Here is a 27,096-nt window from a genome sequence, read left to right on the forward strand (position 1 = left end):
TGGCAAAAACGTACGCCTCTCGACTATCAACGAGATCACGTAGCTTCCCAGCACAACGACTACTTTCTAGAGGCAGGATGCATACCGACACATATAGAGGCGGGCTTGCGTGTCCTTTGAGATGCGAACTCAAAAATTTTGAACAGTCGTCGGGCTGTCAAGTCTTCCTGTACACGGGTTTTCCGAAATCACTTAGTGGGGTGTACTGGTAGCCCTCATTATCTTTGGACGGGAACATTAATGATCCGGGGTTTCATGGATCTCCAGATTACATAACAACTTTAGCTTTTATCTAAATTTCACGAGCAATTTTTTCGAGCTCCAATTTGGTCAACTAAATCTTGACAGCCAATATTGTTACATACGGCCGGGTGAGCTTGTCTTGGAAGTTTGATCGAGTGCTCGTTTTCCTGAGCCCCGTTTCCTCACAGCTCAACATGCTATAATTTATATTTCACCGCTGCGTGCAATCTGCAGCAGAAGATGAGCTCTATAGACGGGATGGCCAACGTGGTTTTGGCGCCTGTTGCTGACGCCTCGGTGTCGGTTCTGTCCTCCGCTGTGGCCACTGCTGGCGAGGTTGCAGCTAATCATGGCTCTACCTCCTGGATAGGCCTCTTTGCGAGGCTAATCTTGGCCATCCTTCACCTGGTGTCGACCATCTTGTACTTTACGATTAAGTTGACCACCTTCTCGATCCCGACCATTCTTTTCACTTTGTTCTCCACAACACTGACGGTGACAATGAACGCAACTACCTTGTGAGTCACTCTGCTCTCAGCTGAAGTTGTGAGCCAGATCGTTGAGTGTTATTGCTGACTTTGCTTGAAGGATGCTTATTGTGTTTGCCATCTTCTCTGGAGTGAGCTGGTTTGTACGGTATCGCTACCTTAACGTGTATGCCCGCCTTCCACCGGAGCCGCAGAGGAAAGAACCGGATGTGGACCTGTTTCCAGACACCCATGATGAAGGGATCAAATCAGGCCTTTCTAGCTATCTTGACGAATTTTTGAGTGCCATCAAGATTTTCGGATACCTAGAACGGCCGGTCTTTCACGAGCTCACCAGAAGCATGATGACAAGGAAGCTGATCGCCGGCGAGACGTTAAACCTTGAGGAAGAAAAGGGATTCTGCATTGTGGTTGACGGCCTTGTTGAGATTTTTGTGAAATCGTCTCGGCCAGGCAATAGTCGTCAACATTCAGGACAGTCACGGCGCGGAGTGTCTCTCGAAACTGCGTCTAGCGACGACGAGAGCTCTTCCCCTGCACAACAGCGGTACCAGCTCTTGACTGAGGTTCGAAATGGTGCTCCCATGTCGTCGCTCTTTTCCTTGATGTCTCTTTTCACCGAGGATATCGACCTTCGGCAATCCGAGGATGACACTACACACGACGTTTCGGATGCTCGGAATAATTCCATGCGGTATCCGGCTAGTGCTGGCTTAGGGTTGTCGCAAGATCCGCGGACTGCATTCTCACAAATGCCACTTGTGGATGAGCCTTCCGAAAACGTCAGGCCTTCCGAGCCCACGGCTGGCTCGAATTTACCGCCAGTCCCGCATATGAACTTGGACTCCCCTCCACATATACGGAGGCCGGGGCTGAAACGCACGGCTACGAGCTCGGTGCACCCTGACATCATTGCCCGGGCCACGGTTGACACCACAATTGCAATCATTCCGGCCAGTGCCTTTCGGCGGCTCATTCGCGTGTACCCCAAAGCCACCGCTCATATTGTTCATGTTATTCTGTCGCGTTTTCAGCGGGTCACGTTGGCGACAGCGTACAGCTACTTGGGTCTTTCTGGAGAAGTGATGCAAACAGAGAAGAACATGATCAAGTACAGCATGTGCCAGCTGCCCAACTTTCTGCGAGGAGATGCCTTGGATCGGCTAAAGGAGAAATTTGAACGTGAGCGGGAGCGAATTGGAGAAGATGAAGTCGGGAAAGGGATTGCCCTCCACAACCCGGCTTCTTCGCGACCGAAACGGTCATCCACTACAATGCGAAAAGAAGCTGCTCTGCACTCTTTAGCGAGGCAGCGGCCTGAGTCGATGTCCAAGGCAGCCGGCGCGTTTGCAAAGGATCGGAGGCCTACATCTGACAATGCTGGAGACTTTGCGAACATGCAGACGACACCTGGCAATGGCAAAAGTGTCAAACCATCATCAAAGGCGGCTGCACAGTTTGGTTTCAGTCCGATGTTCTCGAATAACATGACTACGCCTCCTCGAGCCCAGAGACCAGTCCATCCATTTGTAACGCCGAAGCACACCCGCATGTCAATGGATGGGAGGGAAGAACTAGACGAAGATAACATTTTTCGCGAGTCGGTGCTTGAATGCATGTTCAAGGCAATTGGTCTCAATTCTACGTCCGCAACACCGCGGGAGGTTGAGTCTACTGAGGCTTCGCCCCGACTCGTTTCGTATGACAGCATGCGTCAGAAAGCTGTCTTCAGCAACAATGCATTTGGCTTCATGGACCCATTCAATGGGTCTGCAGATGGTGATGCAGAGTCTATGACGTCAGGCGGTATGGCAGGCAGCCCTCCGAGCGTTCAGAGTGTTGCCCGCGATATGGTTGGAGAGGTCGAAATTGTATTTTTCCCAAAAGGCTCGGTGCTGGTTGAGCAGGGTGAACGCAACCCAGGCCTCTACTATGTTATCGACGGATTTCTGGATATCTGCATCCCGGAGCGTGACGCATCGTCCCTGAGCATTTTTGACGCATCTCATAGCAAGGGACCGTCGGCGACAGCAACACCGCTGATGGATGATCCGTTCAACAATACGTTCGCGACTCCGAAGACACCGCAGAACGACGAGCCGAAAGGTTCGAGTGCTGGCGACGACGGGAAGAAGGGAGGCCGAGCGAGACGAAGTGTGGCTCTGATAAAACCGGGCGGCCTGGCGGGATACATTGGCACGGTGTCGTCGTACCGGTCGTTTATCGACGTGGTGGCGAAAACGGATGTGTACGTGGGATTCCTGCCTCGCACGTCACTGGAACGGATCGTCGACCGATATCCGATCGTGCTGTTGACGATGGCAAAGCGGCTGACGCATATCTTGCCGCGGTTGATTCTGCACATCGACTTTGCGCTCGAGTGGCTTCAGGTCAGCGCCGGGCAGGTAATCTTTCACCGAAATGAAGAAAGCGAGGCTATCTATATTGTGCTGAACGGCCGGCTGCGGCTGGTGGACGAGCGAAAGGATGGAGGGATGGCCGTTCTGGCAGAGTACGGACAGGGCGACAGTGTTGGTGAGCTAGAGGTGCTCACGGAGACGGCTCGATCGGGAACGCTCCATGCCATCCGTGACACAGAGCTCGTCAAGTTCCCGCGTACGCTCTTCAACAGTTTGGCGCAAGAGCATCCGAACATCACGATCAAAATCTCCAAGATCATAGCGTCCCGGATGAGGAACCTCATGGACAACCCGGCAGCCACTCTGTCGCGGGATGGGTCGGTCATAACGACGACGGTGGGAAAGAGCGCATCGTCGACAGAGAACCTGAGGACTGTGGCGATTTTGCCCGTGACAGCCGGTGTCCCGGTTGTGGAGTTTGGAAACAAGCTGATGAGTGCGCTGAGCCAAGTCGGAACGCCAAACGGGGCGACGTCACTGAACCAAGCAGCGATTATGAGCCACCTTGGGCGGCATGCTTTCAACCGGATGGGCAAGCTAAAGCTGTCGCAATTTCTAGCAGACCTTGAGGAGAAGTACAGTCTCGTTGTCTATGTCGCTGGTACGTTTTATGCCTTTGCCTTCGCTTTCATTTTTTCTGCCGGCATTGAATGATGAGAAAAATCAGTTCCAGAGGCTTGCATCTGCAAGTTGAGGATGGCAACGTTAACTCTAATTTTTTCCTGACTGCCTATCGCTATTTGTTGTCTATTTTACATGCATATTACTGCTGCCTTGGGCGTCGAGAGACTAATGCTTTTCTCCAAACGCACAGATACGAATGTAAACTCGCCTTGGACCCAGACGTGTATCACGCAGGCAGACGCTATTTTGCTTGTCGGCCTTGCAGAGGACTCGCCTGTAATCGGCGAGTACGAGCGATTCATGCTGGGGATGAAGTCGACTGCGCGAAAGGTTCTCGTTCTCTTGCACCCAGAGCGATACTCGTCTTCCGGCCTCACTCGAGCGTGGCTGAAGAACCGGGTGTGGATCAATGGCGGGCATTTCCATGTGCAGATGGCATTCCGGTCGGAGTCGGTGCCAATACACCAAGCACCGAAACGATTTGGTCCCAGCCTGAAGGAGAGGGTGCAGATCTTGCAAGCGGAAATTCAAAAGTACACGTCGCGCAAGGTCCGACATGGTCCTTTCTATTCGCCAGATGCGCCACACAAAGGCGACTTTCAGCGACTTGCACGGCGATTGTGCGGCAAGTCGATAGGGCTCGTTCTCGGCGGTGGCGGAGCGCGTGGTCTTGCACAGGTTGGTATCATCCGGGCGATGGAGGAAGCAGGAATTCCGATCGACCTGATCGGCGGCACGTCCATTGGGGCATTTATTGGGGGGCTGTATGCGCGACACGCGGATGTGGTGCCAATCTTTGGGCTGTCCAAGAAGTTTGCAGGCCGGATGGCGAGTATCTGGCGATTCGCTCTGGACTTGACATATCCGTCAGCGTCTTACACGACCGGACACGAATTCAACCGGGGCATCTTCAAGACGTTTGGCAAGACACAGATCGAGGACTTCTGGCTGGAATTCTACTGCAACACGACAAACATCAGCAAGAGCCGGATGGAAGTGCACACGAGCGGATATGCATGGCGGTATGTGCGGGCATCGATGTCGCTGGCAGGCCTTGTGCCGCCGCTTTGCGACGAGGGCAGCATGCTGCTGGACGGGGGCTATGTGGACAACCTGACGGTGTCGCATATGAAGTCGCTAGGGGCGGACGTGATTTTTGCGGTAGACGTGGGGGCGCTGGACGATTCGACGCCACAGGCCTTTGGCGACACGTTGTCGGGGTTTTGGGCGTTTGTCAACCGGTGGAACCCGCTGTCTTCGACGCCGAACCCACCGACGCTGGCGGAGATCCAGGCGCGGCTCGCATACGTGTCGAGCGTGGATGCGCTGGAGCGGGCCAAGATGATGCCGGGCTGCTTCTACATGCGGCCACCGATTGACGACTATGGGACGCTCGAGTTTGCCAAGTTTGACGAGATTGTCCAGGTGGGATATCGGTTTGGGCAGGAGTTTTTGCAGAAGCTGGGGAACGAAGGGCGTTTGCCGCTGATGGTGGAGACGGAGGCGAAGAAGGCGTTGCGGCGCACAACAGCGCCTCGGCGGGCAAGCATCTGAGCCGGTTGAGATAACTATTTGACGACTGAATGAGTTTACGGATTACGAATTACACATCACGAATATGCAGATACACGATATACCAAATATTACTCCGTACATAAAGTGATGACTAAATTTTGAGGTCGGGTTGGTGGGCTGCTTGCTTTTTGTCCTCGTCAGCAAGAGCCTGACGGGCGGCGGCAATGAAGATGGCGATGGCGCCGTCAACGTGTTTCTCCTCGGTGAGGTAGTTTCCGGTCATGACGCGGATGGCCGCGCCCTTGCCCTCGAGGCTGGTGCTGGTGACCCAGATCTGACCGCCGGCGTTGACGGCCTCGTAGACGCGGCGGGTGCGATCGGAGGTGGCGGCGGGGTCCTCGGCGGGGTCACGAGGGGCACAGCGGAAGACAGTGAGGGCGAAGCGGGGGCCGGTGATGATATCGAAGAGATCAGGGGGCAGTGCGGCAGCAAAGCGCTCGCCGAGGCGGATGGAGCGGCTGATATAAGCACGCAGGCCGTCTCGACCGTAGGTGCGGAGGACGAACCAGATTTTGAGGCTGCGGAAGCGACGACCGAGGGGCAGCTGCCAGTCGCGGTAGTCGGTGACTAAGCCGCCATCGCTGTAATCGTTGCGGTAGTAGTGGGCATCGGCGCTGAGGGCATCGACGAGCCAGCGACGGCGGCGAACGAAGACGCAGGAGGCGTCAAAGTTGGTGAGCAGCCACTTGTGCATGTTGAAGTTGAAGCTGTGGAAGCGACGGAGGATGTCGGTGCCGGCAGCGGCAGGGGCAAAGGCGGCCTGCTGGTCAGGCAGCACGAGAGCCGATCCAGCATAGGCAGCATCGACGTGGACCCAGACCTCTGGGAGGGTCTGTTTCTGGGACTGTTGTTGGGCCAGCCGGCGGTCCTGTTCGAGGACGTCGGCGATGCCGGCAAAGTCGTCGACGGCACAGGTGTCGGTGGTGCCAAAGGTGGCGGTGAGGAAGAAGGGTTCCAGTCCGGCAGCGCGGACGTCGGCGAGGGTCTGGCGGAGAGCTGTGGCGGTCATGCGATAGCCGTCGGCCGGAGCGACGGGCACAGAGCGGTAGCGCAGGCCGAGGATGCGGGCGGCCTTTTTGGTGGACGAGTGGGCGGCAGCGCTGCCGAGAGCCACGAGGCGGCCACGACGGTCGGCACGGAGGTCCTCGACAGCTTCGTCGGAGCAGCCGACGACCGCGTCGGCCAGAACGGCGCGCAGATACTTGTCGGCAGCAGCAGTCATCATGGTCAGCACGGCTTCAGACGCGGTGCCATGGATGACGCCACCGCCGGCCGTTGGCCCCGTGCTCGCAAAGTCGGCCGGCAGACCGAGCAGCTGCACCAGCCAGTCCATCACAACCGTCTCCAGCTCCGTGATGGCCGGGCTGCAGATCCAGTTAAAGGCCGCCGCCGCAAACGTGGCCGAGTATAGCTCGCCCAGGATCGACGGGTAGCTCGACGGACATGGGAAAAAGGCAAAGAAGTTGGGCGACTGCCAGTGTGTCAGCCCTGGCACGATCTTGTCCTCCACGTCTGCCTGGATCGCCGACCATGGCTCCCCTTGCTCCGGCACCGCCGCCGGCAGCAACCGCCGCAGGTAGCCTGGCTCGACCGTCGACACCACCGGCCGGCCGCCCAGACTGCCGTAGTACTGGATGACTGCTTAGTCAGCGTCTGTCGTGTGGTCCACATAGCACGTGTTTCACTCACTCTCCTCAATCGTGGCCGTGGCCGCTTGCCGGAAGTCGTTTGCGTCCATGCTGCCTTGTGCCGTTTATCAATCTGGAATTGGGAGAGTCCTTTAATAGAGATCAAAGTAATAGCGGGGTGTCAATCACAGGGCGCAAAGTTATTCGGTGGCGTCGGAAATGCGGAAATGCGTTGCGAAACTCGGAATTACGCCGAATGCTCCTTCTGTTCTATATGCGTCAATATTACGTACAGCTGCCGTGGACAGCTGACAGGCGACACTTGCCAGCTGCCAGCTGCCAAGGCGTCCCCCTTCTTCCCTCTCCTCATCTGTCTGCCAGCTCTACGCCGTCGTCGTCGAATCCTTCTGTGCCGTCAAAGACGATCGAGCTTCTGCGGCCGTCCAGCTCGCCGTAGCTGTCGCTGCCGCCGAGCCGGATGCGGCCACCCGAGAGGCTATGCAGGCGGTCGGCCAGCCAGACGGCCAGCCAGCGCATAGCGGCCCACAGCTGTTCCTGGGCAGCATCGGCAGCGTGGCCATCGTCACGGGCGTGCTCGGCAGCCTCGGCCTTAAATTGGTACTTGAGGCAATCCTTGACGGTGACCAGGCCAGACAGCCGGCCACGATACTCGATCAGGATGACGCGTGGGCCGATCTTCTGGAACAGCTCCATGACGGTCTCGAGCGGCAGCCGTGGGTGTGCGGTGACGGGCGTGCGGTCGACGAAGCGGCCAAGATCGACACTGTCGGCTGTGGTGCTGTCGGGAGAAACAGGACCCTCAGGTAGAAAGTGACAGCGGGTGTCCGGGTGCAGATCAGGGCCGCTGGACCCGCTGCGCAGCCGCTCGAGGGCATAGCGCAGCTCGGTGCGGCCAACATAGCCGGCCAGCACGCGGGTCTCGACATCGTCGACGACTGGAAAGCCCTGGTACTTGCCGCGGGCCAGCAGCTGCTCGACGGCCGCCAAGGTCATGCCGGCAGCCGGTAGGGCGACAACGTCGCTCGTCATGGCCTGGGCCACCGACACGCCAAAGTTGTGCTCCTCCTTGTTGTCGAGGAAGGGGAAGCCGCTGAAGGAGATCATGCGGTCGGCAATGCCACCACCACCGCCGCCAAAGAGGTCACTGGCAGCCTTGGTCACACCCACAACGATCATTGTCGGCAAGATGTACGTCAGTGCGCCAGTGAGCTCAAACATGATGACGACCACCGACACGGTCAGGTGCATGATGCCGCTGAGCGCGGCGGCTGCGCCCAGGAACGCATACGTGCCCGGCGTGATGCACGGCACGTCGGGCTCGCAGGCCGCAAAGAAGACGCTGGCTGGGTACCGCTCGTGCAGGGCCTGGACGACGATGCCGACAGTGCGGCCAAACGAGGCGCCGATGGCCATGCTCGGTACAAAGATGCCGGCCGGCACCTTGCAGCCGTACGAGATGATGACGAGCAGGATGCGTAGCACGGTGGCCACGACGAGCGAGGCAATGTTCCAGGCCCGGTTGGGTGCATCGCAGAGGCCCTGATAGTCCTCGGCACCCTCGCACTCGAGGAAGAGAATCTCCATGCTCTCCGTCATGTCGATGCGCAGAAAGACGTTGGGGTAACAGACCAGGGCGGTCGCAGCCGCCAGCAGCGTGGCCTCCAGCACGGCATGGCGTGCCAGATACTTTTTGCGAAAGGCCTGAGCGCGTAGGTTCCACTTGATGACAAAGGCGCCGTAGAGCCCGCCGAACACGCCGATCAGCACGTAAAAGGCCGTCTCGAAAAAGTGCCACGACCGGTCGTAGTGCACCTGGAACATGACCAGCTGGCCGGTGCGGAATGGGTTCATGGCTGCGAGCACGGCCGTGGCCACGAGCGCGCAAAAGTAGCTGCGCCACACCGTCTTGAGCGGAAAGTATGTCGCCATCTCCTCGAGCGAGAAGAGCACGCCGCCAATGGGGCTGCCAAAGGCCACGGCCACGCCGGCTGCCGCGCACGCGCACAGGATCTCGCGCGTCTTGGATGCGTTGTGTCGGTACTTGCCGAAGAAGCGCGAGATCACGGCCCCGGTGCAGACGGCATAGTGCACGCTGGGGCCCTCTTTGCCGACCGAGAGCCCGGACGCGATGGCCAGCGGCAGTGCCACTGACTTGATCGCCAGCGTCCACGGGCCCAGGAAGCCCTTCATCGTGAAGCCGGCGATGATGCACTTGATCTCCGAGATGCCTGATCCGGCTGCGTACGGCGCAAACGACCGCACCAGCGTCGCCGACGTCCACGCAAACACCACCGCGAACGCCAGGTACAGCACGTAGTTGGCCGGCTCCAGCACCGTCCAGCGGTGCCAGTCTGCGCAGCCGTTGTCTGCGCCCCAGCAGCAGAAGCTCTCGTTGAGGTAAAAGGCCGTCGTGCAGTAGCCCATCTTGATGTCCGACAGCCATTCCGTCACGATGTTGAGAAAGGCCGCGTTCAGCCCGATCGCCGCCCCGATCAACGTCACCACAATCCAGCCCTGTCCCGCGTCATACCACTCCCACAGCCGGTATCGCCATCCGGCCTGCCCGTTGTCGTAGAGCGTCGCGCTGTGCTGTCGCTGCGTCTTGCGGCGCTGCTGCTCGCGAGCTGCATCCTGCACCCAGTCTGTCCGTTAGTCCGTCCGTCTTTCTGCCTGTCGCCCTGCATCAAGATGCACGCATACCTATGGTTGTAAAGTCCTGTCCTGTCAGCTTCCGTCGCCGTCTGCAGCCATCATGGCCAACCTACCTCGTATCTTTTGATCTCTGCGATCTCCTCTTCCATCTGGTGCTCCGCTGCCGCTGCCGGCGCCACCTCACTCTCGCCCCGCTCTGCGCTCGATACCGCAAACGAGATGCGAGAACTGACAGACAGCCTCCGCCCGCCCGCACTCGTCCCTGCCACCGGCAGCGTCATCGATGAGGATCTCGACAGCATTGCGCCAGGCTTCCGCAACCATGCTGCGCCGAGTCTTAGGGAAGCGTGCTCAACTTGTCCTGCCTCAGTTTTCGCTTGCGCAATCGTTCCACTGTTCCGTTTTGTTGGGCTGGCACATGTCGCAATTGCATTCGCTTTGCCGCCGAGAGGTATATGTACTATGAAGCTTAATGCTATGTGCGCTGTTCCAGAAATGCTTCCTATCGATTGAGCGTCACGTGTGAGTCACGTGCCACTATTTACTACGTACATAGCTTACACAGGTCCCAGCATATTACACAAAACCTCAAAAGTTGTTCCAAAGCCTCGTCCATAATGAAACGTGCGCACCCTCCGCAATTTCCTTGTCTTCCTCCACGTCCCGCCGCCGGCCGGACACCAGGTCGACCTCGCCTGCTCGCCAGAACCGGGTCCGGAATACCAGCTTGTACACAACGTAGATGACGGCAAACAGGGGCAGCAGGATGTATGAGTCCACAAATTTCCCAGCTCTGAACGGCGACAGAGTCGTCCATCCCTGAACAAGGGCCAGGAAGGCGTTGGCCCCAAGGCCGAAGTAGGCGTTCCATGGGTACAGAAACGAGCGGAAAGGCAGCTCGGCCGCAGTGTGGCCTTGGGCCTTCCAGGCAGCGCGGAATCGGATGTGGGTGAAGGAGATGCTGCCCCAGACGAGAAAGGTGCTGACGCCAGAGAGATTGACAATGTACGAGTAGGCCGAGCTGGCGCCGGTCGAGACGTTCATCATGCTGAGAGCGCCGCAGGCATTGGTCATGAGGACGGCCGCGATGGGCACACCGCGGCTGTTGGTCCGGCCGAGGAGCCGGGGCGCCTTGCCGTCCTGAGCCATGAACAGCAGCGTTCGGCTGCCAATGTAGATACTCGAATTGACCGCGCTCAGACACGTGACCAGGATGAAGGCGTTGATGAGGTGCTGGCCGCCGTGCCAACCAGCCGTCTGAATCGCGATCGTCATCGGCGACTTGAGCGCGCGGTTGCCACCGTTGATCAGCCCGCTTGCATTCGACGGACAGGTCAGGCCGAAGAAGATGGCCGAGCCCATGTAGATGAAAAGGATGCGCCAGAACACCTGCCGGATCGCCAGCGGCACGGCCACGCCCGGATTCTTCGTTTCCGTTGCCGCCACCGCGACTGACTCCACGCCGGCGTAAAAGGTCGAGCAGAAGACAAACACCGTCGCTACACCCCGGAAGCCGTGCGGTAGCGCCCCCGGGTCGTGCCAATACTTCCCGCCAAGCGCTGGCACGTTCTTGATGCCACCGCCGACATAACTGTTTTGCTTAGTCAGCTCGATTCGTAGAAACCTGACAGCCAAACTGTAGAATCTTCCCCGACTGACATGATGGAAAACAAAAAGTAGGCCACCAGGCTGCCGAGTTTTAGCAGCGCAAGCCAGAACTCGGCCTCGCCAAACGCCTCTACGCCGAGTAGCTGGAAGGCCGTGAAGGCGAACTGTCGACCCACAGTCAGCATCCAGACCGGGACTTTGCAGCAGACTCGCTCACCCAAAACATCAGAAAGTACCCCCAGATGGGGACCTTGTCGCTCCAGAGGGTGAAGATGCTGGTGATGGTGTTGTACTCGTTGGCCAGCACGGCAAGCCTGCGTCGTCAGCACGCGAGCAAAAGACATATATACATAAAAGACAAAAAGACACCGTACCAGATGATAAAGTAGTTCCAGCCGACGGCGACACCAAACGCCTTGTCCACGAAGCGGTCTGCCAACGAGACGAACGCGCCGCCCGACGGGTACAGCGTCGTCAGCTCGCCCAGGCTCTGCATAATACTAAAAGCGATGATGCCGATGACGCCGAAGCCGATGACGAGCGCCGCTGGGCCGCCGTCCGACAGTGCGCCGCCCGAGCCAACCAGCAGGCCTGGCCCGATGATGCCTGCGAGCGCCATCATGCTGAGGTGGCGCGTCTTGAGCCCGCGCTTGACGCCCGAGTGCGGGTCGATGGCGGCAAAGTCGCCGGTCGGCTCATCGGCCACCGCCTTGTTTTGCACATAGGTACGACCGCCGTCCTTGTCCGCGGGTCTCAGCCCGGGATCTCTGCTAGGCTGACGGTAGCCGGATGTCATGGTCTTTCCAGAGCTCATATCTGCTCCAACATGTACTGTGCGTACTAGACTTTGAGTAGAGCAAGGCAGGGCTGTCAATAGGCAATAGTGTGCACACAAGACAACAACCCTTTTCAAGACGCATCTAAGAGGACAAAACCAATACACATCACAACATAAAACCATCTCTTGGCCTCAGCTATCTTCAACTATGGCGACATGCATAATACGACGTTATGCCAAGACACTGTATAGAAGCCAAGTGGCACGTGATAACCATGGTATTAGCCCACTTGGCGCACTATTCGTCATCTCGGAACAGCACGATTGGTCGAGCTGGTCTCCAAGCACGTCTTTGACTTCCAATAGATGAAGTGAATATGAAATCCCGCAGCAGTGTGCATGTTTCTTTTAGTAATGAAAGCTCTGTTCCACCAAGCACGCGATGCAGTAATAGCCTATTACGTACACACTTCGGACCCAGCATGCCTCCGCTGCATCGCCAGCTAGGATTGACATGACTGTTGAGCATGGCTCCGGGCTCTATAGCAGCCTGGATACAGTCGAATCTTTCGCGTATTTAATCCAGCTCTTGGCACCCACAATAAACCCAACACTATATAATATTAGTAGCATGCTCCATTAACTGTCGGATATCGGTGTGTAGGCTGGCCAGCAATGAACTCCCATAAAACTGCATCTCTAGCTGCATCCGCTTCTTCGAGTTTGCGATCAGCCTCTCATCTGAGAACATGGCAATCTGGTTAACCACTTATTGTCGGCAGCCTCTACCTTGTGGGTCAAATTCTTAACGATATCGTCCAGCCCCCTGGATAGCATTCATAAATTGGCCCACCGTGACGTCCGGAACGGCATGGATAGAAACCATGTGCTGGGTGGTAATTGACGTCGTAGCCCAAACGGACTATGCTGTTCGCCTTCGTACCGCCTTGATGCTAGTCCCCGATGGCCCGGTTGGATTCGGGTGGATCCTCACGGATATGCCCTGGTGCTAAAGGTAGAAACACCAGTGGTTTCCACCCGTTGGTAAGATCTCGTGGAAAACGACTAGAAGATGATCGACTTGCTGCTGTCGTATCTCTTGGTGTTCAGATGAGGGGATATATCGGACTGGCTAGAGCACCGGTGTCGCTGGCCATCTGAATATGGCTGGTGGTGGGCTCGGGATGGCGGGAGGGGAAATTGTCGGATGTGGTTGCAGTTTGTAACCAACGGCTGTCACAGAATTTTGACTGATTCCATCATCATCTTGTTGATGAGATAAGCCATGATCATGTATTGAATTGTCATACCACCTGCACTAAGTGCAAAAGTAGGGATCCTGTGCCTTCTATTATAGTAGGTAGGGTTATATATAACTAATTCTGATTTTAACATTATGCCAGTTCTAGCTATCTGCGCTGGAACAATAGTTCTTTAGAATGATGTATGGAACTAGAATGGGGGTGAATATAAATGTAATAATTTAGCAGCCTGAAATTTCTAAACCTAGTTGTATGTTATAAGAATTGCCCTCTAATTATTACGCTGAAGGAAGATCTATGATTTTCTATTGTACGAAGGCCGTAAGAACTTGCACATTAAAGAGTAAATCTAAAATCTCCTACTCTACTTGGATCGTATGTAATCTAATACGTAGAGGAAGAGTCTATACGCAATATTCAATCGCCATATACACAGCGTTTCCTGCCTATCAGAGAGTCTTGTAAGCACCGTGTCGCTGAACTCTTTGTTCTGTGCCTGTCTCTTAACGACGGCCTGCTCGAAGCCACGGGGGTATATTCCTGCGTGGCCCCAGTCTATCAGCCACACCTTTCCTGAAGAATTGCATATAAGATTCTGCGGTACAATATCCGGATGTGTAAGCACAGCATCCGCAAATGTAAATCGTGGTGTATTGGCAGGGGCCCTTTGGAAGCATAGGCAGACATCAAGTTTGTGGTTGTACCACGCTTCCAGATCCTGAAGCGTCTTGAACCGGAACCAAAATCTGTAAAGCACGGCCCTCGAAATGGCTCGTTTCCACGACTGCCGATAGGGCCTACGATGGTGTCCTTGAGCGGCATAGCTTGCATTTGCTCGATTGTGTTGCCGACCTGTAGAGCGACTGACTCCTTCGTTACTTGGCCAAATGTTGCCCAACACTATTCGACTGTACTCTCATCGTCATATTCGTGGCTGGAGTTGCTGCCAGTGTTGTCCGCTGCCTCTCTGCCGCAGTCGGCGTTGCTGTAATGCATCCGCTATTAGGTTCCATTGGAGTTGGGTGGACGTTTACGGCTTACGCACTTTTGAGTACCTTGGCGGTCCCTGTAATTGGACTACTGCCCAAAGCTCACTCGCTAGCTCTCATACGCTTCTGAACTATAGAGTACAGCATCCAAGCATTGAACCAGGCCTAAGCACACAACAGAGACAGTCTTCTTTTTTTTGCCCCTCCTTCCTTTGACCCTACATAATGGAGCAGCCTGTTCTGGTCTCCTGTGCTTCTTCAGAAACTGTGCGTTATGTGTCCCTCGTAATCTTCTTCTTCTCCTCGGATTTCATGCGTTTGAGAATGTTTCGCACGCTCTCATCTACCCCGTTGCTCCCCAAGAGGTCAAGCGCATGGTCCAACAACTGGCCTGTCTCCATGGCCTCTTGCACTACCAGAATATCGCTTTTTTCGAGCAGGCTCCCGTAGAACCTCTTAAGCTCCACCTTGGCCCGAGCATCCAGCCTGGGCTGGAAGCCAAACTGTTCAATCGCGGCCTCGATTAGCGGATAGGCGCCACCAAAACGCAGCGCAGACTCTGCCGACGCATCGTCGAGGGCCAGAAGATGGCGCAATCCCCAAACAGGCGGGCGAACGCAGCCGGACATGTCTGGCCTGGCAGCGAGGAAAAGCCTCGCATGGTGGAACCTGTCCAGCTGATACCCTAGGTCGTAGCCATCAAAAAGCTCCGGTAGCGTACCGTCTTCGTACGCCTTCCAGAATTCGAGAAAGGGACATAAGCGCTGCTGATGGTCGCTACTGCCTCCAAACAACCTGCCACATCCCAGACTCTTCTCATAATCTCGCTGGGCTTTATCCCCGCCAAAAAGCTGGCCATATAGGGTGCACAACTGCATTTCTGCAAAGTTGTGACCGCAGACGGCAAAGCCAAAATCATACCACATATCGTCGTAATGCGCGTTGGGGTTTGGATGGCAGCCGTCGAGTGAAAGCGCATAAAATAAAAAACAATACCTCAGCGACAGTGGCTCCATCTTCCGCCAGTCCATGTCGCGGTATGGCGGCTCGAGACGTTGCTGGGCGCTCACAATAGCCTGCCAGACAGCCTCCTCTTCCCTCTTTTCCCGCGACACAAGAGGCACGGTCGGATCGAGAATATGCTTGTTTCGAACAAACCAGGGGAAGTAGAGGCCCCGACAATCCTCGGGTATGGTCTCAAATTTTTCGATGATTTTGTCTACAAGGACGCCCGTCCGTCGCCACTCGTCCAGATCAGTAGGCCCCACGTTCAAATGACAAAGGCCCTGGTACAAGCCGAGCAGATGGCTCTCCTCACGCCGGTGACTCAGGCGGTCCATGCCAAAGTCTTCGCGGGTTTCGGGATCCTCTGGTATCACATCGCTTGAGACAGCGTTGAAGAGAATATCAGCAGTCGTGACGGGTCGCGCCGAGCATTTCACCAGATGACGATAGGTCATTCTATCTTGGCAACTCCTTCCACAGAACCAGTCGCGTCCGCAGAACGTGCAGTGAGAACGTGTATCAAGTCTGCAAATATCACATTTGTGCCAAGCATCACCTTCCAGCCCCTCCACTTCTTGCATGGGAGCCATGTTTACGTTCATGCCTTCAGGAATGGTTTCGCTGTCCGTGCGTTAGATGGCTTTAACTCGCGCGGATGGCATCAAACCTACCTCGACTCGACATGATCAAAAGTATCTGCATCATCACGGTCACTACTGTTCCTTTCAAACCAGCGATGGATAGCATCTTCAAGCTGGTCCGAGAGACGCTGTTCGATGAGCTGGGCAACAGAGCCCTGCCTGGTCGTCTGTATCTTGATTGTGGCCATGGAAGACCCGCCGATTGTTGACTCGGGCACATGCAGCAGCGGGCGGTCCGACATGGCGGGATGTAAGAGTCTCTGCTTCATGGTCTCTTCCATATGGTGGAGACTCCGTGCCAGGCTCTGGCGCTGGGGACCTGTCATCCACGAAACAGGGGGCACAGTCCAGCGGCTGTACAGCTTTCCGTGACAGCCTCTTGTCGCGTAAGGGCCGAGTGCCTGGACAAACTCGGTGCAAAGCAGACAGCTGCGCTTGCTGCAGCCAATGTAAGGAACGATGCGTGCACCAATACAGTTGTGACGTTGTGCTGCCAACAGGATCTGGACTTCGGCGTGAACCTCTGTCGGAGGCAAAGTTTTGTGGGAAGTGTACCTCTGGATGAGCTTGTTTCTGGTCCAGGTCTGGCGTTTCGTGCCATTGCCAAGAACCCGTTCGGCCGTCGTATCGTTCAAGGGCAGGCTCAGTGCTTCGAAAACCTTGCCAGCCGTCCAGACCTCTGCAGGTACGGGTTTCCTTTTCTTTCGCCGTGCATCAGATCCGCCCAGACCTGTGGTTGAGACAGGTAGAATTTCGACGCTTTCAAAGCTGGACATGCGCTGTGCCGCGCGGATAAACGTATTATAACATGTTAGCGGACGGGACAGATAGCCTAAGGCATTTGCAAGTTTCTCGGCAGTGTTGGGGTTAGCAATCGTGTCTAATTCAGAGCACTGCGTGAGTACTTTCGATGCAATCCTGACAGCCTCGTCCCAACCCTCGAGTGTGTCCAGGTATTCGGCATTGGTCACCAATCGGTGGAATAGCCGCAGGGTTGTTGTAAGATCACGGTAGTTGTCAGACAACTGGGCTGACTCGCCAGTGGTGGTTGCCGGCATGATGGTGTTCAGCACTGTAAGAGTGATTTTTGCATAGGACAGGATTCTGGTTCGGTACAATTGCAATACGGTTTTCCACAGCCGTAGTCGACTGTCGTCAACAAACGTAAGGTCTATACCTGCCGTCAGTTTATGAGATAACTAGAGCGACGCGGAGAAAGAAAACAAACCGTGCATATCGAACTTGCTGATTTCTCGCAGGGCTGACGCAAGCTCTTGCAGCATGGGAATGCCTGGTTCATTTTCCGCAAATGCCTTATTCTTCGCCACGAGCACGTCGACATGATCAGGCCACTCCACCATCATGCAGCAAGCAACCTGTTTGCCGCCCTTCTCGGCAGACGCGAGCTCTGACAACCGGTCGAGAAAGGCTCATTTGAGCCTTTCCTGGTCATAGCTAGAGATCGTTGCAGCCTTGACAGAGGAGATGTCGACCTGGTCGTTGATTATGTCATCGTCATCGTTATTTAGATCAACGTACATGCTCGTCTCTTCAACCTGCCCACCGTTCCGCAGACATAGCAGCTTTGCATAGGCTTCGAAACGGGCGACGTCCAGACCTGCCTCGTTCCAAACACTGTCAGTGCGAAGAGACGCCATATTGGTGGCAAAAATCAAGACTGTTGACAAGGGAAACTAATTTCCAGTAGGACAGCCCCCGAGAGAGGGGCTGGGCGGGAATAGGACCGCGCATAACCAGGCAGCAAGACAAACCACGAATGCCCAGATTATCTGATTGGTTCTGCACGAGCCGTGCTTCGATTACATCAGATGTCGCAATCTTGATCCTCCCATTAGATACCGACACGACGCATCGGCCCAGGTCAGAGTATAGGAGTAGTAAACGTAGTTCATACTAGCTCTGTAAAAAAGGCATTGGCGCTCTCTACTCTGATGGTCTATTCTACAGATGTCCCTGCGACGAGTTCTCCTTCTGCCACTCTTCCGAGAAGCTGTAGTCCACGTAGCCCTCGCGAGACTTGGCCGCATAAAAGGTCGTACGGTCGTACGGCGCAAAGCGGATGCCGTGCTGCAGGCGGAAGACGAGGTCCGGGTTGCTGATGAAGTAGCGGCCATAGACGATGCCGACATTCTGGTCCTTGTGCGCGTCCTCGACGGCAGCGACGGCATTGTCCTCGTTGTAGCCACCGGCCAGCAGGACGGGCGCACTGTTGCCACCGGTCGGACCAGCACCCCAAGCCTCGAGAGCAAAGTCGAGATTATCGGGGGTGTCAACAACGTCCGCGCCTTTCATGCGGGCCTCGACGAGGTGCAGGTAGGCGAGGCCAAGCGGACGCAGGCCGCGAATGAGGTGATCGAACTGCGGCTTGGGTTCCTTCATGCCCATGCCCTGGAAGTTGTTGTAGGGGCTGAGACGGATGCCAACACGATCGGCGCCGATGGCAGCAACGACGGCACGCGTGACCTCAAGGCCGAAGCGGGAGCGGTTCTCGATCGAGCCGCCCCAACGGTCGGTCCGCTGGTTGCTGACGTCCTGCGTGAACTGATCGACGAGGTAGCCGTTGGCTCCGTGGATCTCGACACCGTCGAAGCCGGCCACCTCGACGGCTGCACGAGCCGCCGCCGCGTAGTCGGCGATAAAGCTCTCGATCTCGGCCTCAGTCAGCTCACGCGGCACCGCTGCACCCTCCTCGTGTGCGATTGCGCTGCTGCCCACCAGCCCGAGGTTGTCGGCTCCCGCCGCCTTCTCGGCCTCCAGCACGGTCGGGTAGGCCACGCGGCCCAGCGCCCACAGCTGGCAGAAGATGAAGCTGCCCTTGGCATGTACTGCATCCGTGACCGCACGCCACGCCTGCAGCGCCTCGTCCGTCGCCAGCGTCGGCACGTTCGGGTAGCCCGCCGCCTTGGCTGAGATAAACGTCGCCTCCGAGATCAGCAGCGTGCCCGCCACCGAGCCGCGCTGTGCATAGTAGTCCGCCACAAACGGCAGCGGTGCATGGCTGTCCGAGGCCCGGAACCGCGTCAGCGGCGCCAGCACCACCCGGTTCGACAGTGTGTACGGGCCCACCTGCAGAGGCTTGAAGAGGCGAGAGTTGGCCGCCATTGTCGCTTTGTTGTGTGGTGGAAGTTGGGAGAATTGTGCTATGCTGGAGGATAAAACTAACTCGAGAAGGCTTGGACAAGCCAGCGAACTCTATTTATCCTGCAGGGCCCGACAATATCCACCTACTATATACCATATTTGGTCCGCTGCTTGCTAAGGTGTGGGTTCCGTCTAGAAACTTCGCCATCGAGAATTCCGGTCGCATCGTAGCCTGGATTAGATACGATGGCGTGATTTGTGATCGGCGTGATTTGTAATCTAAAAACCTTAGCACCTTTCGTGGTTTGCGTCCTTGTATACGGAGTAATGCGCGGGCGATAAACTTGTCGATGGCTTCGAGGTACTAGTCAAGACCCTCGTCCCTCAAGCTTGAAAAAGTCCCTCTTATATTTCACATTATGTCTCCCCCCTTGTCGCTTTGTCGCAGATAGAAGTTTCAGAAATACTGCACGTTCGATTTTGATATGCGTTATGGCGCTGGAAGCACTGACAGACTACGCTAGCTATACCCCAGGTTTACGTGTTTCAAAGTGTTTCTCCACTCGGTGTCCTCTGGCGTGCATTGGCTCTGCCAAAAATGAAACTCGCATGCACTCTACGACGTATACGCAAAGTGCACAACATATGTAAGGGCGACATGCACCCCCACCAACGTTTATACAACAGTCTATTCTACTATAAGGACGTTGTCTTATCTTACGAGTATTGATTCTCTCTTCGGATGTCTCACTTCGACTAGCACTTGACACATTGGTGTTCTAAATTCAAGCGTTTCGCATTTATACTAATTTCGCAACGCCGACAATAGAGGTTTATTCAGCAAGCTAGACAGAGGCACGGGTTTTTGGCATTTATCGAGAGCCTTATAGCTTTAGAGCTACGGCTGCGGCCAGACACAGAAAAGCTGCTGAAGCCAAGGTTTTTCTTGGTTTCTTCTACATACACCGGTCGCCGTGCTTTGTTTGCTTTTTATTAAAGACAACTGCTACCAGTGCCCGTCGAATTCAAAAGTCTGGATGTACTCCGTATAATAGATCGAAAAAAAACTTAACAAGGACAAAAAATAACGCCTGGCTCTGGTTCGGAGTTGCCTGCAGAACAGGCGCACCGGGAATTGAGCCCGATGCGGGGGTCGAACCCGCAACCTTAAGATTAAGAGTCTTACGCTCTACCGATTGAGCTAACCGGGCGTGTTTCTTGTTGTGTGGGTCAGCACACGTATGCTTTATCACGTCCCCGCTCTCGTCCAAAACGGGACAAATACGGAGACTTTAGCCATTGGAACGTACTCCGTAAGGTTGAGCTTACAACAAGGGGTGCGGATGTCGATAATCAAAAGAGTAGTAGTGCTAAGCCCCATCAGCTCTACTCTCAAGTGTACGAGTACTTACGATCAAGAGAAGTGTCGCTTTGTACGTAATACGTAAAACGGTCAAATTGGCACTCAGCATTACTTTCAACTAAATGAATGATTAGAGGTCTAACAGAGAGGTAAACGGAGGGCTTTTAGTAAAGAGTAGTTCCATAGACGTTGGACCGTAAAATATAGCGGTATACTGTTGATAGCGAATAAGCAAAGTGCATTTGCCCCGCGATTAGGTACTTGTAGTTCGCGTACGCAATTCCCTGTTTAAATCTACAAAGGTACCAACCGGAATCCCAAACGACCGTCTACAGCTGTCTAACCCGACGTTAAAAACACAATGTTTTGATTGTCGCGCCATCGCCACCCAACCGTCCAAATGGCGACGAACCGCAACGTAACGCGCACGCCGCAGGATATCAAGCTCCAGGCATGCCTCACTGATGCAGATGCCGTCAGCGAGTACCGCTTCCTCGTCGACGGAAAGGACATCAAGTACATCACGGTTGACCCAGGAGTCTTCCCTGCCGACGATATTTCATTCGAGCCAGCCCTCAAAGCCCGGCTGCCCATTTTCCCACCAGGCAACTGGAACGAGGGCCATATTACAAAGGATGCCACAACTGGGGACGCAGTCTTTGCTACCATTCTGCGGCGTAATCTCCCGGGGGTCCAGAATGTTTGGCACAAAATTAAAATCGACCATCTGCAGCTGACGTGGACCGGCCGTCTTCGGCAGAACGTTCGCATCGTTACTTGCCCTGAATTTGACCACTCGGCCGTATACAAGTTTGCCGAGTTCCCGTGGCAGATTCCCAATATTGAGTCAGAAACTGCAGCCTATGGATGGATCGATGGCCACGATATTGGGCCACGGTTTCTGGGACACGTCACCGAGGCGGGTAGGGTGATTGGCTTTTTGATCGAGAAGGTCGCAGGACACACGGCGACCGTTGCAGATTTAGACGCATGCCAACATGTTCTAAGAGAGTTGCACTTACTTAGACTCAAACACGGGGATGTCAACAAGCACAATTTTCTAATCAAGGAAGGGGGAGAGGCAGTGTTGATCGATTTCGAGGCCACAGGCAGATGTGAGGACGAGCAGGAATGTTCGACAGAGCTTGAGACAGTATTAAAACAACTAGAGGCGGACGACGGGAGAGGGGGTGTTATTGAGGAGGGATAGGACATAACTTCACAAAAAGTGACTAGGCAAGAAGAGCAATTTAGAACCTGGGCCCCGATCTAATATCGAAGGCTAGTATGGGCTTGTCCATGTAGAAGGCTAATTAGCACTAATTGGGAGCTGAGATGAAGCCGGGCTGGGCACAGAGATGCCCCAAAAGAGGCTGCGGATGACATATCATGTGTTGGGTCAATCTCGTATTTTATGTCAATATGACATGCACAAAATGGGATTCTTGATATTGTAAGAGACTTTGACTAATCATAAGAGGCTCAGTGTAAGCAAAAATTGTCTTGGTCAACCCGCAGTTACGACAAGACTTGTGTGAGATGTCTCTAGTCATACACTATCTGATCTACTCCGAATAGGCATACTTGGAATGCTTGCGGATGGCGGCCCCAAACTGGTAGAAAGTGAAGGGAATGGCACAGCAAGCAAGAGCAAGGAATGCCAGCAAACTTGATGCCCATCGGGGGTTGAGGTTATGGTACCTGTACAAACATATCAGCAGACGTTAAAGGGTTCTGAAAACTGGACAACGTACATCTGAGTAGTGAACAAAACGGTGGAACCGCCCCAGATGGACCGAAGGAGGGTTTTTGCAGCCAAGGCAGAAGCTGCAGTGTGCTGGTAGGCATCGACGATGTAATTGTTAAAGCTGTTGTACAGGAAAACGAACCCGACACCAATGGGAAAGCCAGCAAGACAAGGCCCAACCCAACTGATGTTGTCATAAGACGTCCATGCAAACTGAGGTTAGGCTGGTCAGAATTCGCGATGACGTATATAACGGGGAAGCAGAGCGCCTACAATAAAGATGCCGACAGGTATAAACCAACAACTCCACATCATGGGGAGCAGTCTCAGCTCTGGTGGAGGAAGTCCTGTGTATTTTGACCGCTTGCGGATGTATTGACGATTCACCATAGGGGCTCCGAGAAGGCCTAAGATGATGCCACCAGTAATGGGGAGGAACATCAGGCCTGAAATCCCGGCTGAGTACCCTTTTCCCTCCTCAAAGACAATAGGATATCTGTATGTCTGTTAGCCGTTTGCCAAAAAGAAGCACAGTACTCCCAGGAAGTGGTGTTGTAAAGCGTACGCAACGAAGAACATGTATAGGATTCCGTAGAGAATAGCTGCATAGATAGCGAACAGGGTGACGATCGGTTCGGTGAACAGCAATAGCAGAGGCCGGGCAAGATGAACCCGGGCGATATTTTTGAATGATCTGCGAAGAAGCTCATGCTCTCCCTTGTAGCTGTGGTCCCCGGTTTGCTTCCGTAGCTTCTTCGCCCGCGTCTCGAGAATGACAGGCGCATACGTTTCGGGGACGAAGAGCAAGATGGCGACAAAAAATGTGCCGCAGAGGATGAGCTGGAGCCAGTACAGCCAGCGCCAGCCAATGTTCTCGTAAACGAAGCCGCCGATCATGGGACCTTTGTGCATTGTCAGCCCTCAGCCCTTGATACACAGCCGTAAAGGGATGGAGGCACAAACATACCCATGATGGGTCCCAGAAAGGGAGCAGCACTAAATGATGCCATCGGGATGCCACGCTCTTCAGGCTTCCACATGTCTGCAAGACTGCCACCAATCTGTGTGTAGTATCTGTTAAAAGCCGTTCATTTGGATAGACCTGCAAGTCTATCAACTTACATTGGCCACGGGCACGCTGATTGCAATGCCGCCAATCGCACGGCATAATAGCAATGTCTCGATGTTCTTGGCCACGGCACATGGTATAATGAAGATGACGGCAAAGCCAAATGTCGCCACATAGATGATCCACCGTCCATAAAGTTCGGAAAGTGGGCTGAAGACCAGAGCTGCGACAGGGTCAATGATAGCCAATTCGTATCGGAAGATTGATACTCACGTCCGATTCCGAAGCCAATGACGAAGAGCGTGACAGAAAGTAGGGCAACCTCTGACGAGACATGGAAAGATTCGGCCACGCCTGCGATCCCGGGGGTGACAACGGCTGAAGAGAATGCTACCGAGAAGCACACCAAGCTCAAGGTCATGGTGATGAGCCATCTACGTGCCTTTGACCAGTTCTTTGGGTTCGCCTTGTCGTTTGGAGAAAAAACCACAATCTTGTATGTCTCGACTTGGCCATTGGCGGTGGTGACATCCCTCAACTGGTACACTTCTTGGGATTCTAGCTGGCTCGATATCGTGTGACCCGGTACCGGGACAGAGGCCTCGACATCTTCGGCGCTGGACTTTTCACGTCTCCTATGGCCCGATTGTCAGTGTTGTCACCAGGACGACTCGCTAAACAGAGAGCCAACATTACAGTTCGTTGGTAAACTTTTCGTCCTCGTTCTCCGTGGTCGAATTCGGCCAATCGACCGACTTCCCAGCAGAGAAAGACATGTTGGGGCTCTATTGCTTTACAAGAATTACATCGATGGGTGAGGGGGAGGGCTGCAGGCCCATTCTATATACTCGGGCCATCCAAGTCAAAGTCGACGCGTTAAAGTCGGAACTCTCAAAAGCCGGAGAGCGAATCTTATGTGCATATTGGCACCATCGTCCCTGTAATGACAAAGCTCTAAGACCGGTCCCGTGTCATACGGTACTCGACTCCTACGTGTTAGTCCGCACGATACGTACGGTAATGTCTACAGAGTAGGCGCCTCTTTTATTGTGCTCGGAACCTCCGACCTCTGTGACCCCGCCCACCGAATTGTGGCGCTGAGTCCATTTCAAGTTCTTTTCCTACAATAGTACACAAACACTAGTTCTTGAGGATGCGGTGATCAAGCGATCCTTTCGGATCTACAGAGCTTGAATATAGAGCGGTGCTTGATCCGAGCTGCGGTCATCTATCCTCTCGCCTTTCTGTTGTAGTGGCTTGTATAAGAGCAAAATGCCACTAAAATCCGGGGATTTAGCCTCGGCACTCGGCTCTCGGAACCTCCGAGAAATCAACTAGAGTGGAGACCAGTGATATTTCGCCGGTTTTCTGATTTCACCTAGGAACTGAGCTAATGAACACCACACACGTCAAATAGTCGTTTCTGCAATGGCCGGAGAACGCCCCCCGTATCTGATACGAGCATGTGCAGCCTGCAAGGAGAAAAAGCTGCGGTGCTTGATGAGTGATGGCCCTCCATGGGCCTGCAAAAGGTCAGCAGATAAGGCTCGCTTTCGGGGCCAGCTTCCGGACGCGTGCTGTCGTTGTGACCTGTATCCAGACCGAAGGCTGATGTGTTCTCTGAGCAGATGTTTGCAAAGGAAGCTGAAGTGTGTTGTTCCCGAGTCGCGTCCTCGGCAGCGCAAGAAGATAGGTTCGAATGCGCAATCTTGTTCTGACTCACCGTCTGTTGCGACCGTTGTTGACATTTATGACAGTGCACGAATTGAGGATCGCACAGCTCGAGCGAAATGTTGATAGGGTTATATCGCTATTGCCGAATTCTTCTTCTGGGCAGTGCTCAAACTTGTCCACGTCTGCCGACACCGAGACACCACGGGAATTTGTCACAGCGGCTGGGTCTCCTGAACAGCCCCTCGTCGATGGAATCGATCGCATTGTATCTGTCCAGCAGGCAGATCGGCTTGTAGCCGACTATCGGGAACAGTTTGCCAAAAGTTTCCCCTATGTCGTTCTCTCCGAGAATGCAACTTTCTACAGCCTAAGGGAATCAAGCCCGATGTTCCTGCTAGCCATTCTTATTACGACATCCTGGAAGGATGGGACTCGGCTGGAAGCCCTGAACCAGCACTTTCTCAAGGCGCTGAGCATCAAGCTGATTCAGAACGGAGACAGGGAACTGGACCTGCTGTGCGGGTTGCTGGTGTATCTCAATTGGTAGGCCGCGATGTCGCCGATGTTTCATTCAGCTCTCTGGCAACTCCGACTGCTGATATCAGATGCTCTAGGATCCACCTGCACATGGCACCCAAAACTCATCAGGCGTACAGACTCACGGCCATCGCTATTTCTATGGCTGTTGACTATGGTATCACGCGTCGGCCTGGCAAAGGCAGACATCAACAGCTGAACGTAGAGACCTTTAATGATTTGCCGCGAGGTCTGAATGTCGTTGACACGGAGTTCTGGGGGCTTGAGGCCCAGCGAGCGTACCTCGGCTGCTACCACATTGCAACATGGTAAGAAGACCAAGACTACGACCAAAGAAACCCCTCTCTAGGTGGGACTGTATGCATTTTGACCATGACGGCTTACAACTGCGCCTCGTATAGGTACTCTATCATCACACGCAAGACGATCCCGTTGGCCTATACCGAGTATCTGCACTTGTGTGCACAGTCGCTGGCTGCTACGCAGGAAGTCCCAACGGACTCGGACCTCATCTTCCATCTTGAGCTCACTCGCGAGGCCGAGAAAGTGTACACGCTCTTCAACTACACCGAGACCAGCCAAGCACAATGCATGAACGATGAGCAGATTCAGATTTACCTGAACGCGTTCTGCGCCAAGCTTCATGATTGGCGATCACGCCTTCCAACGTTGCTGAAAGACGATCGTGAGCACTGCCAAACAGAGTCAGGCCGGCGTATCTACCTCTTTTCAACAATTGCTGACAACATCGCTAGCTAGTCAGAGGGTGTGGCCCTCTCTCTTTGAGGCATTTGTACGTGAAGTGAGCTTATCGGGCATGTCTCGGAGCACGGATATGTCTGTTTTCCGCATCCGCATTATCATGGATTCTTTAAAAAGCACAAAGGAGTTTCTCGACACCTTTTTGGCTATCCCTCTTGCCGACTTGATAAGTCTACCATCCACGCATTGGGCCCTTCTGGGGTACTCGATTCTGCTGGCTGCTACCATGTCTCTGTCGATCCAGACGCCCGGCTGGAACATCAAAATGGCACGCTCTATCATCAAGCTCGACGCATATATCGATGCCTTGTCCGTTCACATCCACGACTTGTCTTCGAGAATACAAGTCTTGGAAACGGCCAAGGACTGGTATAAGAGTCTTTTGACAAGATGGGCCGCCATCAAGAGCAGCTATATTGCCACTCTTCACCAAACACAACCCGAGATGAATACCCCGGCCGCGGCTGCATCTTCGACCTCTGCTGCCGAGTCACAATTGACTCAGTACCCAGCCGAACAGCGAATGGACATCCAGCAAGAACCCCCCCAATCGCCAGCTCCAGCTGATATTCGGCATGAAGCGCGCCCGCTGCCTATGAGCGACAGCTTTCTCACCTCCGGTGGCGGGCTAGAGCTCTTTGACTTTACAGCGAATGTGGGCTCATGGATGGTCCCTGATTTTGACTTTCCGTGGCTCGGAGTAGCTGGCTTCTGAAGCACCATGAGTATACGTTGGAGATGTGCCCACATCTGGCCTTAGTAACTGTAGCGGGTAATTCCTTTCCTATAACGCCTCCCAGCAACGTCTCAGGTATCCTTGAATGCGTAGCAATAAGGGGAAGGAGGTCGTAGTCGGGGGGCGAGCATTGGCCAAACGGGCCATGATAATGCTTTGGTTTCTATAAATT

At 54.6% G+C, this 27,096-nt stretch overlaps 8 protein-coding genes across 8 annotated transcripts; 3 read left to right on the forward strand and 5 right to left on the reverse strand.

Moving 5' to 3' along the window:
• Nucleotides 1-483: 483 nt before the first annotated feature.
• On the forward strand, nt 484-5,329 carry CMQ_2866 (lipid acyl hydrolase; the record flags this gene model as incomplete). Its single annotated transcript, XM_014316944.1, has 3 exons — nt 484-761; nt 832-3,752; nt 3,966-5,329. 3 exons carry the CDS (start codon nt 484-486, stop codon nt 5,327-5,329), a joined length of 4,563 nt encoding a protein of 1,520 aa, XP_014172419.1.
• A 112-nt stretch (nt 5,330-5,441) lies between these two features.
• CMQ_2978 (aromatic-l-amino-acid decarboxylase) lies at nt 5,442-7,088 on the reverse strand (the record flags this gene model as incomplete). Its single annotated transcript, XM_014317056.1, has 2 exons — nt 5,442-6,988; nt 7,040-7,088. 2 exons carry the CDS (start codon nt 7,086-7,088, stop codon nt 5,442-5,444), a joined length of 1,596 nt encoding a protein of 531 aa, XP_014172531.1.
• A 256-nt stretch (nt 7,089-7,344) lies between these two features.
• Nucleotides 7,345-12,055, reverse strand: CMQ_2819 (voltage-gated chloride channel protein; the record flags this gene model as incomplete). Its single annotated transcript, XM_014316897.1, has 6 exons — nt 7,345-9,630; nt 9,765-10,012; nt 10,284-11,242; nt 11,311-11,423; nt 11,477-11,573; nt 11,634-12,055. 6 exons carry the CDS (start codon nt 12,053-12,055, stop codon nt 7,345-7,347), a joined length of 4,125 nt encoding a protein of 1,374 aa, XP_014172372.1.
• Nucleotides 12,056-14,560: 2,505 nt separating this feature from the next.
• Nucleotides 14,561-17,592, reverse strand: CMQ_2846 (uncharacterized protein; the record flags this gene model as incomplete). Its single annotated transcript, XM_014316924.1, has 4 exons — nt 14,561-15,671; nt 15,965-17,006; nt 17,163-17,340; nt 17,413-17,592. 4 exons carry the CDS (start codon nt 17,590-17,592, stop codon nt 14,561-14,563), a joined length of 2,511 nt encoding a protein of 836 aa, XP_014172399.1.
• A 304-nt stretch (nt 17,593-17,896) lies between these two features.
• On the reverse strand, nt 17,897-19,057 carry CMQ_2612 (NADH:flavin oxidoreductase NADH oxidase family protein; the record flags this gene model as incomplete). The annotated part of the gene is made up of 1 exon (XM_014316690.1): nt 17,897-19,057. One exon carries the CDS (start codon nt 19,055-19,057, stop codon nt 17,897-17,899), a length of 1,161 nt encoding a protein of 386 aa, XP_014172165.1.
• A 1,742-nt stretch (nt 19,058-20,799) lies between these two features.
• On the forward strand, nt 20,800-21,609 carry CMQ_2723 (alpha-galactosidase a precursor; the record flags this gene model as incomplete). The annotated part of the gene is made up of 1 exon (XM_014316801.1): nt 20,800-21,609. One exon carries the CDS (start codon nt 20,800-20,802, stop codon nt 21,607-21,609), a length of 810 nt encoding a protein of 269 aa, XP_014172276.1.
• A 355-nt stretch (nt 21,610-21,964) lies between these two features.
• Nucleotides 21,965-23,991, reverse strand: CMQ_2588 (major facilitator superfamily transporter multidrug resistance; the record flags this gene model as incomplete). Its single annotated transcript, XM_014316666.1, has 8 exons — nt 21,965-22,100; nt 22,154-22,330; nt 22,457-22,642; nt 22,724-23,048; nt 23,114-23,207; nt 23,269-23,438; nt 23,489-23,850; nt 23,912-23,991. The coding sequence occupies 8 exons, from the start codon at nt 23,989-23,991 to the stop codon at nt 21,965-21,967; spliced, it is 1,530 nt and encodes a 509-aa protein (XP_014172141.1).
• A 1,283-nt stretch (nt 23,992-25,274) lies between these two features.
• Nucleotides 25,275-26,903, forward strand: CMQ_2718 (c6 zinc finger domain containing protein; the record flags this gene model as incomplete). Its single annotated transcript, XM_014316796.1, has 4 exons — nt 25,275-25,432; nt 25,504-25,734; nt 25,828-26,111; nt 26,182-26,903. 4 exons carry the CDS (start codon nt 25,275-25,277, stop codon nt 26,901-26,903), a joined length of 1,395 nt encoding a protein of 464 aa, XP_014172271.1.
• Nucleotides 26,904-27,096: the final 193 nt, after the last annotated feature.

This window comes from Grosmannia clavigera (assembly GCF_000143105.1).
Source record: "Grosmannia clavigera kw1407 unplaced genomic scaffold GCSC_144, whole genome shotgun sequence".
In the NCBI taxonomy this organism is placed as follows: domain Eukaryota; kingdom Fungi; phylum Ascomycota; class Sordariomycetes; order Ophiostomatales; family Ophiostomataceae; genus Leptographium; species Leptographium clavigerum.